We start from the raw sequence: 12011 nt of genomic DNA on the forward strand, positions 1-12011 counted from the left end.
GGTTTCAGCAGCCATTTTGAGGATTTTGCTGCTAAGGGTCAGGATCAAGTGTGGTTTGCTCCTGCTGCCATTGCCTCCACAACAAGATAGAAAAAACTTAATGTTTCTACTCTAGTGTATATAAAAAGATTTTAAAAAATGCAAGGCAAGGATTTCAGGTTTTTTCTCACTTTTTTAGACGCATCCATTTTTTAAAGCAAGCTTCAGGATGAAAATCAGTTTGTTCTTTGCTAAAAGTTGTCCTTTTTTATTTAAAGTAAAAAAACCAACAACAACATCCTGAAAAATATTAATAGATGTCCCATCGTGCTGAGCAGAGTGTTCAATTATGTCCTGATCTTCCTTTTTTTTAATTTTTGCAGGCTTTGGTTTGGGAATGTATTGATTATTTGCCTGATAACTTGAGTTCTTTACTGAAGTGATGAATGGTTTTATCTAAACCTTCTTCTAATGAGACCACAGGTCTCCAACCAAGTAGTAACTTGGCTTTCCTAATGTCAGGTTTCCTTCTTTGAGTTTAATCATATGCTTCTGATAGAAACTGAATCTCACTTTAATTTCTGATTGACACTGTGTGTGTGTGTGTGGGGGGGGGGAGTTGGGACATTCTGGGAAGGAAATTCTTAAAGATGCAGACTGGGAGGAAGGGGCTCGGAGAGCTCAAAAAAGGATTAAAAAAGTTATATGGGTACCGGCTGATATTCAGCCAGTGTCCGCATAACTGTCTTAAGCAGGTTCCTGCTGAATTTTGACAGTGGCCTGCTTAAGCTCCGATGGTTAGCAGTGGGACAATTAGCTGGGGATACTCAGTGCTAGTGCCACACGTAGCTTGGCACTGAATAGCCATAGCTAATGTAGTTGGCGATGCACAGCATTTTAAAAAAATGCTGACTGCTGCTGGCTGAATTGGCCTGTATGTATTTAGTGGTAGCCCAGGGACTTGGCATGTTAGTCTGGGGCAGCGGTCTCACACTCATGGCCCACAGGCCGCATGCGGCCCCCCCAGTCTTGTACCCGATCTCACACTCTGGGCAGGAAGAGAGGCGCCGGCGTCAGCTGACTTGCAACTTCCTGCTGCCATTGCGTATGCCGGGACTCTTGCCTTTGGCTATCCAGCAGATACGCAAAGGCAGGAGTCCCAGCATACGCGACGGCTGCAGGAAGTTGCAAGTCTGCTGACGCTGGCGCCTCTCTTCCTGCCCAGTGTGCGAGATCGCATACAAGACTGTGGCTGCAAAATACAGGTATTGCTGGACAGGGAGAGCAGGGAAGGGAGAAGGGATACTGCTGGATAAGGGGGAGGTAAAAGGAAGGGAGAAGAGGTGCTTATCCCAGGACAAGCAGGCATGATATTCTCACATGTGGGTGACGTCATCTACGGAGCCCCGGCGCGGACAGCTTTTCAAGCAAACTTGATTGAAGTTTCAAGTTTGCACACTGCACCACGCATGTGCGTGCCTTCTCGCCCACTAGAGGGCGCATCCCACCTCGTGGTCCTCAGTTCAAATTTTTCCGCGGAGCAAGAAAGCCCTGTGGATCTGAGCTCCAGTGTTTTTGCCTTCTAGCTGCCGCGTTTAGTTTGTTTTCCCTTCGAATTAGTTCGCGGTGCTGTTTTTCCTTTCGGTTCTTTTCAAAAAAAAAAAAAAAAAGTCTTTCGTTTTTCATCGGACTCCGGGGGCTCCCGGAATCCGTGGCCGCGGGACGTCGGTTCGTTCCCGGCCTTCTTCTTTTTCTTCGTGGATGTCCCGTCCTGTTACGGGATTCAAAAAGTGCAGCCGGTGTGAAAGGTTGCTTTCCATCACCGACCCTCACCGGTGGTGCATTGTCTGTCTTGGGCCCGAACATCCGACAGACTCGTGTGATCGCTGTGCTACCTTCCAAAACAGGGCCCTCCGTCGCCGTAAGGCAAGAATGGCCGAATTGTTCGCCGTCGACGCACCTAAGGCCTCGACGTCGGCCTCGGCTTCGGCCCCGGCCTTGACCTCGGCCTTGGCGTCCTCGGGGGCCTCGGCCTCGCCTCGGCCCTCTTCCTCGAAGGCGTCGTCAGTGAAGCAAGCTTCGGGTAAGTCCTCTGTTCCATCCCCTTCAGCAAAGAAGCCATCCTCGAGTCAGGCCAAGGCGGGTGGGTCGACCCCGGCCCCGCATCGGACCTCGACTCCGCACACCCCGAGGGAATACTCGAGACCGAGGTCGCCCTCCAGGGAGTGTGCCCCGGACTCGGAACTCCCCACCTTCGTGGGGATTCCGGCCTTCCAGGATCTCCTCCGAGCTCTGATCTCATCGGAGCTGTCGGGAGCCCTGGAAGTGTTGCAGCGTGCTGCGGTTCCGGCGGCCTCGACCTCGGCCGGGGCGCCTTCGGTCTCGGAGGCCCCGGCCTCGGCTCCCTCGGGAGCCCTGACCTCGGCGACCTCGGTCTCGGGTACGGTGGCCCCGTTCGCCTCGGTCTCGGCCCCGCCCCGGACCTCGACCTCGGGGGAACCCCCTGAGCGGAGTGTAAGGCCCAAGGAAAAGTCGCGCAGAGTGCGCCGTCTTTCCTCCTCTTCCTCCGGGTCTTCCAGACACGCCTCGCCCTCGACGCGACCTCGGACGGGGCGTCGATCGAGGAAGTCTAAGCGACCCCGAGGCTCGCCTCGGCGCAACCGCTCCTCGTCGTTCGGGGGCGAGGCGCTGCAGGTGTCGGAGTTGCGCCTCGACAACCCGAGGCTCCTCCGCTCACCTCATGGGAAGTCTTCCCGGGCCGCCTCGCCGAGGAAACGGGAGAGTGTCCCACGAACCCCTGGGTCCTCACCCAAGGGCTCTGCGAGGAGGATAACTTCCCCTTCCCCCTCGAGGGCCCTCGAGAGGGGATCCTGGGATTCGGGATCGGTTAGGGATCCTCATTATTCCCATGAGGCCTCCCCCCTCTCCTCGGTGGGGCGGTCGAGAACCCCATCTCCCCAGGCTAGGCCGTCCTCATTTTCATCCTTCGTTCAGGACATGGCCCAAGCCCTGGGGATTGACCTGATGGTAGGCTCTCGGTATTCCAAAGAATTTTTGGAGGAACAGGACCTCCCCACTCTTCCTAGGGAGGTGCCTAGACTCCCTCTCAACAGTGTCCTTCTGCAAACCTGGCTGAATAACCTGTCAAACCCTCTTACAGTCACGTCTGTGCCTTCAAAAATGGAATCGAAGTATAGGACGATTCCCCCTAAAGGGTTCGATAAGGCGCAGCTCTCACACCAGTCTCTTCTGGTGGAGTCTGCTCTTAAAAAATCACAGCCCTCACGGGTTTCTGCGGCGGTTCCACCAGGCAGGGAGGGGCGGACCCTGGACAAGTTTGGCCGTCGCCTCTATTCAAATTCCCTGATGGCCACCAGGGTTCTAAATTACGCCTTCACCTTTTCCTCCTATTTGCGTGGTATGGTGAAGGACCTTCCTCAATATCGAAACTCGTTACCGGACTCCCAAAGAGCAGGATTCGATAAGTTTATGTCCAACCTGTCTCAATTGCGGTTGTACCTATTCCACGCAGTGTACGACGCCTTTGAGCTGGTTTCGAGGGTGTCGGCCCTCGCGGTGGCCATGCGCCGCTTGGCCTGGCTTCGCACCCTCGACATGGACCCAAACCTGCAGGAACGCCTGGCAGACTTGCCTTGTGTGGGGTCCGAGTTATTCGACGAGTCATTGGATGCGGCGACCAAACGCTTGTCGGAACAGGAGCGCTCTCTAGCATCCCTGGTCCGCCCCAAACCTAGACCCCCGCCGCAGAAACCCTTTCGGCCTCCGCCGCGCCGATACCCTCAGAAGTCGACCCCGGCTTTCTCGAGACCGCCTCCGAGACGTCCGTCTCAGCGAGGCAGAGGGGGACAAACCCAAGCCCAGGCGCAGGGCCCTTCTAAGCCCGCGCCTTCCTTTTGACGGGCTGAGCGGACGGGGCGGGTTCCCCTCCGCACTTTCACAGGAACCCCTTCCTATCGGTGGCCGTCTTCGGTCCTTCCGGGAGGCATGGACCGGGATTACCTCAGACGCTTGGGTGCTCCGGATCGTCTCCGAGGGCTACTCGCTCAACTTTGTGTCCTCGCCGCCGGACAGTCCTCCAAGTTTAGTCCCCTGCAACCGTTCGCAGCTACCGACCCTTATAACCGAAGCCAAAGCCCTCTTGAAGCTTCGGGCGGTCGAGCCGGTCCCCAAGGACCAGTGGGGTACGGGGTTTTACTCCCGCTACTTTTTGGTCCCAAAAAAGACCGGGGACCTGCGCCCCATACTGGACCTCAGGAAGCTCAACAAATTCCTGGCCCGGGAGAAGTTTCGAATGCTATCTCTCCCGGTTTTGTACCCCCTCTTGGGGGAAGGGGACTGGATGTGCTCCCTCGACCTGAAGGAAGCATACACCCATGTTCCGGTGCACCCCGCCTGTCGAAGATTCTTACGATTCCAGGTGGGGGACCTCCACCTCCAGTACAGGGTACTGCCCTTCGGCCTGGCCGCGTCCCCACGAGTATTCACGAAGTGCATGGTGGTGGTTGCAGCAGCCCTCAGGTCACGTGGACTCCATGTGTTCCCTTACCTGGACGATTGGCTCATCAAAGCCCCGACCAGGGAGGGGGTTATCTCAGCGACCCGACAGTCTATTGCCTTCCTGCAAACTCTCGGGTTCGAGATAAACTTTCCAAAGTCTCAGTTGAGGCCGTCGCAGTCTCTTCAATTCATAGGTGCGGTGCTGGACACGGTGCGCCTACGCTCCTACCTGCCGACCCAGCGGTTGGAAACCTTGGTACGGATGAGCCGCCAGGTCTCCCAACTATCGAGGGTGTCGGCCAAGCGCATGATGATGCTGCTGGGCCATATGGCCTCGACGGTACATGTCACGCCGTTTGCGAGGCTACATCTGAGGATCCCTCAGTGGACCCTCGCGTCCCAGTGGCGTCAGGAGTGCGACCCGGTGTCTCGCCTCATTTCGGTAACTCCGCCCTTGCGGAAATCGCTGCGTTGGTGGACAGACTCTTCAAATCTGTCCATGGGGCTATTGTTTCGCACTCCGCCTTTTCGCAAGGTCCTGACCACGGACTCCTCGGAGTACGCGTGGGGAGCCCATCTCGACGGTCTTCGCACGCAGGGCCTGTGGTCGACAGAAGACCGTCAGTGTCATATCAACGTGCTAGAGCTGCGAGCCATCTTCCTAGCACTTCGAGCCTTCGTTCACATATTGCAGGACCAGGTGGTCCTCGTCCGCACGGACAATCAGGTGGCAATGTATTATGTGAACAAGCAGGGAGGAACGGGGTCATGGCCCCTCTGCTCCGAAGCTCTTCGCCTCTGGGAGTGGGCGGCCTCCCGGAACATCTTCCTCCGGGCGGTCTACATCCAAGGAGAACGGAATTGCCTGGCGGACAAACTGAGTCGACTTCTGCAACCGCACGAGTGGACTCTACACTCAGCAGTTCTACGCGAGGTTTTCGCTCGCTGGGGAACGCCACAGGTGGATCTGTTTGCCTCTCCGGAGACACACAAACTACCACTATATTGTTCTCGGATGTACTCGCAGGACCGTCTGGAAGCGGATGCCTTCCTACTCGACTGGGAAGGGAGGTTCCTGTATGCATTCCCTCCGTTCCCTCTGATCATGCGAACGTTGGTACACCTAAAATCGTCCACGGCCACGATGATTCTCATAGCACCTCGGTGGCCGCGTCAGCACTGGTTCTCCCTGCTGCTCCAGCTCAGTGCCAGAGAGCCTCTTCCCCTGCCTGTCTCTCCTTCTCTGCTGTCTCAGAGTCAAGGATCCATGTTACATCCCAATCTGCAGTCATTGCACCTGACAGCCTGGTTTCTTGTTCCCTGACTCCTCCGGACCTGTCTCAATCGGTGAAGGAGGTGTTGGAAGCCTCCCGCAAGATCTCGACGAGGCTTTGCTATGCGCAGAAATGGACCAGGTTTTCCACCTGATGCTCGTCTTTTCACCTGGATCCGGTATCAGTTCCGGTATCCTCGGTTTTAGAATATTTGTTTCATTTGTCGCGCTCCGGCTTGAAAACCACTTCGGTGCGGGTTCATCTCAGTGCGATTTCTGCTTTCCACCAACCTCTGGAAGGACGCCCTCTGTCACTCCATCCCTTGGTGACACGCTTCATGAAAGGGTTACTCAGGGTTTGTCCCCCTCTTAAGCCTCCGTCTGTCGTGTGGAATTTGAATGTGGTTCTGGCTCAACTGATGAAACCCCCGTTTGAGCCACTCAACAAGTCCCTCTTGAAATTTCTGACTTGGAAGGCGGTGTTTCTAATTGCCCTCACCTCCGCCAGGCGGATTGGGGAGTTGCAAGCCTTGGTCGCGGACCCTCCTTTCACTGTCTTTCATCACGACAAGGTGGTTCTCCGCACCCATCCTAAGTTTTTACCTAAAGTTGTTTCTGACTTCCACCTCAATCAGTCCATTGTCCTTCCTGTGTTCTTCCCGAAGCCCCACTCCCATCCTGGCGAGACGGCGCTTCACACGCTTGACTGTAAGAGGGCGTTGGCATATTATCTTCAACGCACCAGGTCTCATCGGAAGCTTCCTCAATTGTTTTTGTCCTTCGATCCCAATCGATTAGGGCATCCAGTTTCCAAGCGCACTCTGTCTAACTGGTTGGCCGCTTGCATTTCCTTTTGCTACGCTCAGGCTGGCCTTCCTCCCCCGGGTCGAGTCACGGGGCACAAGGTCCGAGCGATGGCAGCTTCGATAGCTTTCCTCCGATCCACTCCGATGGAGGACATATGTAAGGCTGCCACTTGGTCTTCGGTTCATACATTCACCTCTCATTACTGTCTGGACACTTTATCCAGGAGTGACGGCCGGTTTGGCCAGTCAGTTTTGCAAAATCTGTTTTCCTAAATTGCCATCCTCCCACCTGCCCTTTTTTGGTTAGCTTGGAGGTCACCCACATGTGAGAATATCATGCCTGCTTGTCCTGGGATAAAGCACAGTTACTTACCGTAACAGGTGTTATCCAGGGACAGCAGGCATATATTCTCACAACCCGCCCGCCTCCCCGGGGATGGCTTCCTTGCTAGTTATGGAACTGAGGACCACGAGGTGGGATGCGCCCTCTAGTGGGCGAGAAGGCACGCACATGCGTGGTGCAGTGTGCAAACTTGAAACTTCAATCAAGTTTGCTTGAAAAGCTGTCCGCGCCGGGGCTCCGTAGATGACGTCACCCACATGTGAGAATATATGCCTGCTGTCCCTGGATAACACCTGTTACGGTAAGTAACTGTGCTTTCTGGACCTGGCAGAAAGGGAGGGAAAGGAAAGGTGAATCGATTCGAATCGTGAATCGGGCAGCACTAGTAATTGCCAATATAGAATTCAAGTTTAGCAACCACCATTTTTGTACCTAAATATAGCTAACTTTTATAGAACTTTTACACAGAATTTCATTTTGTTTGCTTATGCCATTTTAATGTGTGATAAAGTTATTTTAACATGCACTGTTAGCAAAGTCTGCATGTTTATACGTGGTATGTGCTAAAATAAAAAGAACAAAAATGAAATGATTTATAAGGGAAAATGAATCAACAGAAATACATTTAAAATTATGTGACATAAAACTTTTATTTTTCCATGTACATCTCTAGTAATAATGAGCTGGTTTCCTTTCTTGAAATACAGCATATCTGGGAGTATGATATGGGAGAAAGTTTTTCTGAGTTAATATGGGAAAAATTTTGACTAAGGGTTTATAGGCCTTTGTTGTCGGTATCAGTTTTGCAATCTTTGTTCTATGTTGCCCATAGAACATTGTGGACTCCTTATAAGATCACCTGTTACGGTAAGTAACTGTGCTTTATGGATCAGCAGTCTTGTCTCCTTTTTTGAGCAAAGATAAAGCTAAATTGTTTATGCTTATCTATACAGCTAGTTTTATTAGCATGGAAAGATACTGCTTAGTTGGTGAATGCCTGCTGGAATGTTGTCTCTTTGGTTTGTGAATATTAAGAAGTGGCTGAGTGGCTGCTATTAAGAGATGTAACATTCAGCAATTTAGATTGTAAACAATTTTTATTGACATGAAAAAACCTGCAGAACGAAGAAAACAACAAGTGACAGAACATAATGAACAGAGGCAAAAAATCTGCATAATAAAGTACATCAGGACAAAACGTGTCAGTTATATCCACCCAGAAACCCCAACCCCCCCCCCTTGTTCCCCTCTTCCCGCAAGTCTCACTCACCAGCCCCCTTCCCCCTCCTTCCCAAATGGAGAGGAATACAAGGGCAGGAATAAGAAAAACCACTGACCAAATTCCCCCCAGGGTCTAGACTCTGATGACCCCAGGGCACCTAAATGAACAAGGCAACCCCTCCAAAAACAGTCCCCCCAAACCTTCACCCCCCCTCTCAGAGCAGAGAGATGCCGGGATAACATTCAGCAGTTTAAAAGTATGTGGGCACCACTAGCTGCTTTTTCTCTATTTGTTAATGTTTAATTGTGCTGGGGATTATATGTATTTTAATTTTTCAATAAAAATATTGATTTTAAAGGGGAAAAAAAAGAAATATGATCTTCTGCTCTGTCTTTTCTAAACAAACAAAAAGTTTAACGTCGAGGGACAGAGGTGGCATTGGAAGGAATTTGTGCATGAAATGATCTTAAATTTTGCCAGCGATGAAGAAACTCCAGTACTGTGTTTAGACCTCTATCCAGACAGTAACTACACAGTAGACTTGACAACACCCTCCGTGATGCAAATCAATCTAACCATACATATGGGAGGTGAGTCATGACCTGATGAATTATGTATATATGTGTGTGTGTATATGTATGTATATTATATACATATATATATATGTGGAGGGGCATAATCGAAAGAAACGTCTAAGTCCATTTTCACCTAAGTCGCAAATTGTCCAAAGTCAGACACAGCTTAAGACTCATTTTCGACAAATATGTCAAAAATATTTTTTTTCCAAAAATTGTCTAACTATATGTCCAGCCGTCTGATCGTCCAAGCTGCTAAATCGTTCATCTTTATACCACATTTTCATCCAAATATTCATCCAAGTCAAAAACGCCTAGAATAAGCCCTGTTGGACATGGGGAGGGTCAGCAAAGTGATGAACTGGACACCCAAACATGGCACCTGAATTGTGGGGTACCTTAAACATCTCACTACAGCTCCCTTATAGGTCATGGTGAGCCCCTCAAAACACCCCCAAAACGTACTATACACATCTGTCTACAACCCCAATAGCCCTTATTGCTGCAGGAGCCACTTATATGGCTGTACAAAAGGGTTTTGGGGTTTTGGGGGGGATGCACATGTTTTACCATGAATGCAGTGATTACAGTGACTTATGGGCCTGGGTCCTCCTCTCCATGGGTCCCTAACCCACCCCCAAGATGACTTAAGCCACCTCTGTGCAGCTCTACTAGGCTTTCCTATGGCAGGCTGCCAGGTTCTGATGTTCTGGAGGCAGATATTTAAAGTTGTGATTACGATTTTTAGGGGGGGGTCAGTGATCACTGGAGTACTATATGGGGGTCTGTACTATGTGTTTGCAGTGCTTATCTGGTCACTTTATATAGGTTTTTGTGACTTAGACCATGTTTTAAAGTTCTGTCTAGGTTGTGTTGTAAAACTTTCGGTTATACATTCAGTACGACTAAGTCTAGCATGGCCCACGCCCTGCTGAAATCCTGCCCTCGACACTCCTCCTGAAACGCCCTGTTTAGCTCTGATCGTTCAGCGGCACTGGGAAGGCCTAGGTCATTTTCAAACACGTCCAAAACCCGTTTCAATTATCGGCACTTGGACGTCTTTCTTTTATGATCGTCCAAGTGCCGACGTAGGCCGTTTTTCTCTTTCGATTACGAGCCCCATAATGTGTACAAACATAGTAATATTGGCTAATAACACGTATGGCTTATCCTACCAAATAGCTAAATAATTTTCAGAGTGTTTAGCAAAAATGTTTTTCATATTCAGAGTCTATAAAAACGACAGAAAAGGAAAGAGATAATAAAGTAGAGAAAACCATACAAAAAAAAAGAAATCCAATGTAGTGTAAATGAATTATGTAATACGACAACAGCTGCACCCAGCAAACCTCAGGATGACAGCTATTATCCATTTTATCAGTTGTTTTTGTTGGTGGTCACCTCTCTTCCTTTGTGATAAATGAGTTATGTAAACATATTTAAAATGTAGTCTCAGATAAAAGCAGATAAATGTCTGAAAAGTGTTTTCTGTTGCCAAACAAAATGACCCAATATACAGCAGCAGGTTGGCCATGTGATTTTAAACTGATCACTATGTAAGATGATTTTTGTTCCTGGGCAATAAGTAGTGTAATTTCCTAATTGCTTGTGCATAAAAAGTATAGAAAATATCTGTTATTTCCATAAAACTTTGCTTTTGTGACCTGGATAGTTTAGATTTTGCAATTTTACTTATTTTAAACTTGAAAATGCCTAATTTTCATCTTTTCATTCTTATGAAATCATAAAAAGCAACATATGAATCACAATTAAACATGTATTTATATTGAAGTTATACAAAGATGACCACAGAAGATTTAGAAGTGAGTATTTTTCGAGATTTGTGATTGTATTGAAAGTCACGTTCAAGAATCAGCCCCAAAATGTAATCTCCCATCATGTACTCGTAATATTGTCCTTGGTAGCAGTGTTCGAAGTCCAGTATATCCTGGTGGAAACGCTCACTTTGCTTGTCTGAGTATGCTCTCATGTTCTCCTTGAATGTCTCAAGATGAACATCAAGGATGTGAACTTTGAGAGACATCCTACAGCCCATTTTACTGTAATTCTTCACTAGATTCTCAACCAACCCTGCATAGTTTTCAGCTTTGAACTAGTGCGACAAAGCTGTTCTAAGCCACTTTCTCTTTCCTAGTTAGCTTCTTGGAAAATTCCTTGCACTCCAGGATCTTCTTTATCTGTGGTCTGACGAAGACACCAGCTTTGACCTTTGCCTCAGACAGATTAAGAAAGATGTCTTGAAGGTACTTGAAAGCTGCCATCTCCTTATCTAGAACTCTGACAGATTGTTTCATTAGGCCCAATTTGATGTGCAGTGGTGGCATCAGCACCTTCCGGAGGCCCACCAGTTGTTCCCATTTGATGTTGTTTCTCCCCACAGAGAGAGAACTTGGTCCACTGTGGCCAGTCCTGCCTTTGGTAGTAAGCCTTTGTGTCCCTGCTGTCCCAAAGGCAGAGATAGATGAGAAACTTGGTAAAACCGCCTTGGAAACCCATTAGGAATGCCGCATTTTGAAGTTTCCAATGACCTCCCAGCCATACTCGTCAAGGTGCCTAGTAAGGTCTTGATGTTGTTGCAATCCTCTTTGAGATGCACTGTTAGTTTTTTCAGGTCGGTCGATGTGAATGCTATTTTTTTCTGCATGGTGAAGTGATGTTAGAGCATCTCTATAGGTCAGCTAGTTTGTATGGCATTTTAATATTAATGACCTATTTGTATGGCCGGATCGGAGCATGAGCAATCGCATGGAAAAATGTGGTGAGCCGTTTTGTGCATCAGGTTGGTAAATATGATCAGTCGCTAAACCTGTCAAACTGGTTAGATGATCAGAGACTTTAGTTCATCTGGCCCTGATTTAGTTAACTATGCTACTTTCTACAATCTCAGTATGGCCTCTGTACAGTGCTACTTTGGTATTTCCTAGTACGAACACGTTAGAGAAAAAGTTCTGGGAATAATACCATCGCATGTATTTGTCAGGTGGAGGTGATACGCCAAACCTTCAGTGCTGACTCTGACTCCTCTATTTTTCTGCTGCCATCTCCGATTCCTACTGATATTAGGCTTTACATTTTTTTTGTTCTGGATCTAAAATACTTTTATTTTGCCCGTTCCATTTTAAAGATTTGGCATAACGAATTCCACCAAAAATTATAATTCAGCCGATCCCAATTTTTCCAGTTTTTCATAATTTGCTGTATGGCAACCCCTGTCATGATGAGCAAAAATTAATTATTATTAGAAGAGATTTGACTCTTAGCTCTCATGGAAGTA

General features: G+C 48.9%; 1 protein-coding gene across 14 annotated transcripts in view; it reads left to right on the forward strand.

The window, feature by feature from the left end:
- The window catches only part of SUSD1 (sushi domain containing 1), a 236561-nt gene that overhangs the window by 58709 nt on the left and 165841 nt on the right, over nt 1–12011 (forward strand). For all 14 annotated transcript variants that reach the window (XM_033926260.1, XM_033926156.1, XM_033926166.1 and 11 more), the window contains one exon: nt 8554–8731. In XM_033926260.1, the coding sequence (XP_033782151.1) occupies nt 8554–8731 (178 nt within the window). The remainder of the gene's footprint in view (nt 1–8553; nt 8732–12011) is intronic.

This window comes from Geotrypetes seraphini, chromosome 1 (genome assembly GCF_902459505.1).
Source record: "Geotrypetes seraphini chromosome 1, aGeoSer1.1, whole genome shotgun sequence".
NCBI lineage: Eukaryota > Metazoa > Chordata > Amphibia > Gymnophiona > Dermophiidae > Geotrypetes > Geotrypetes seraphini.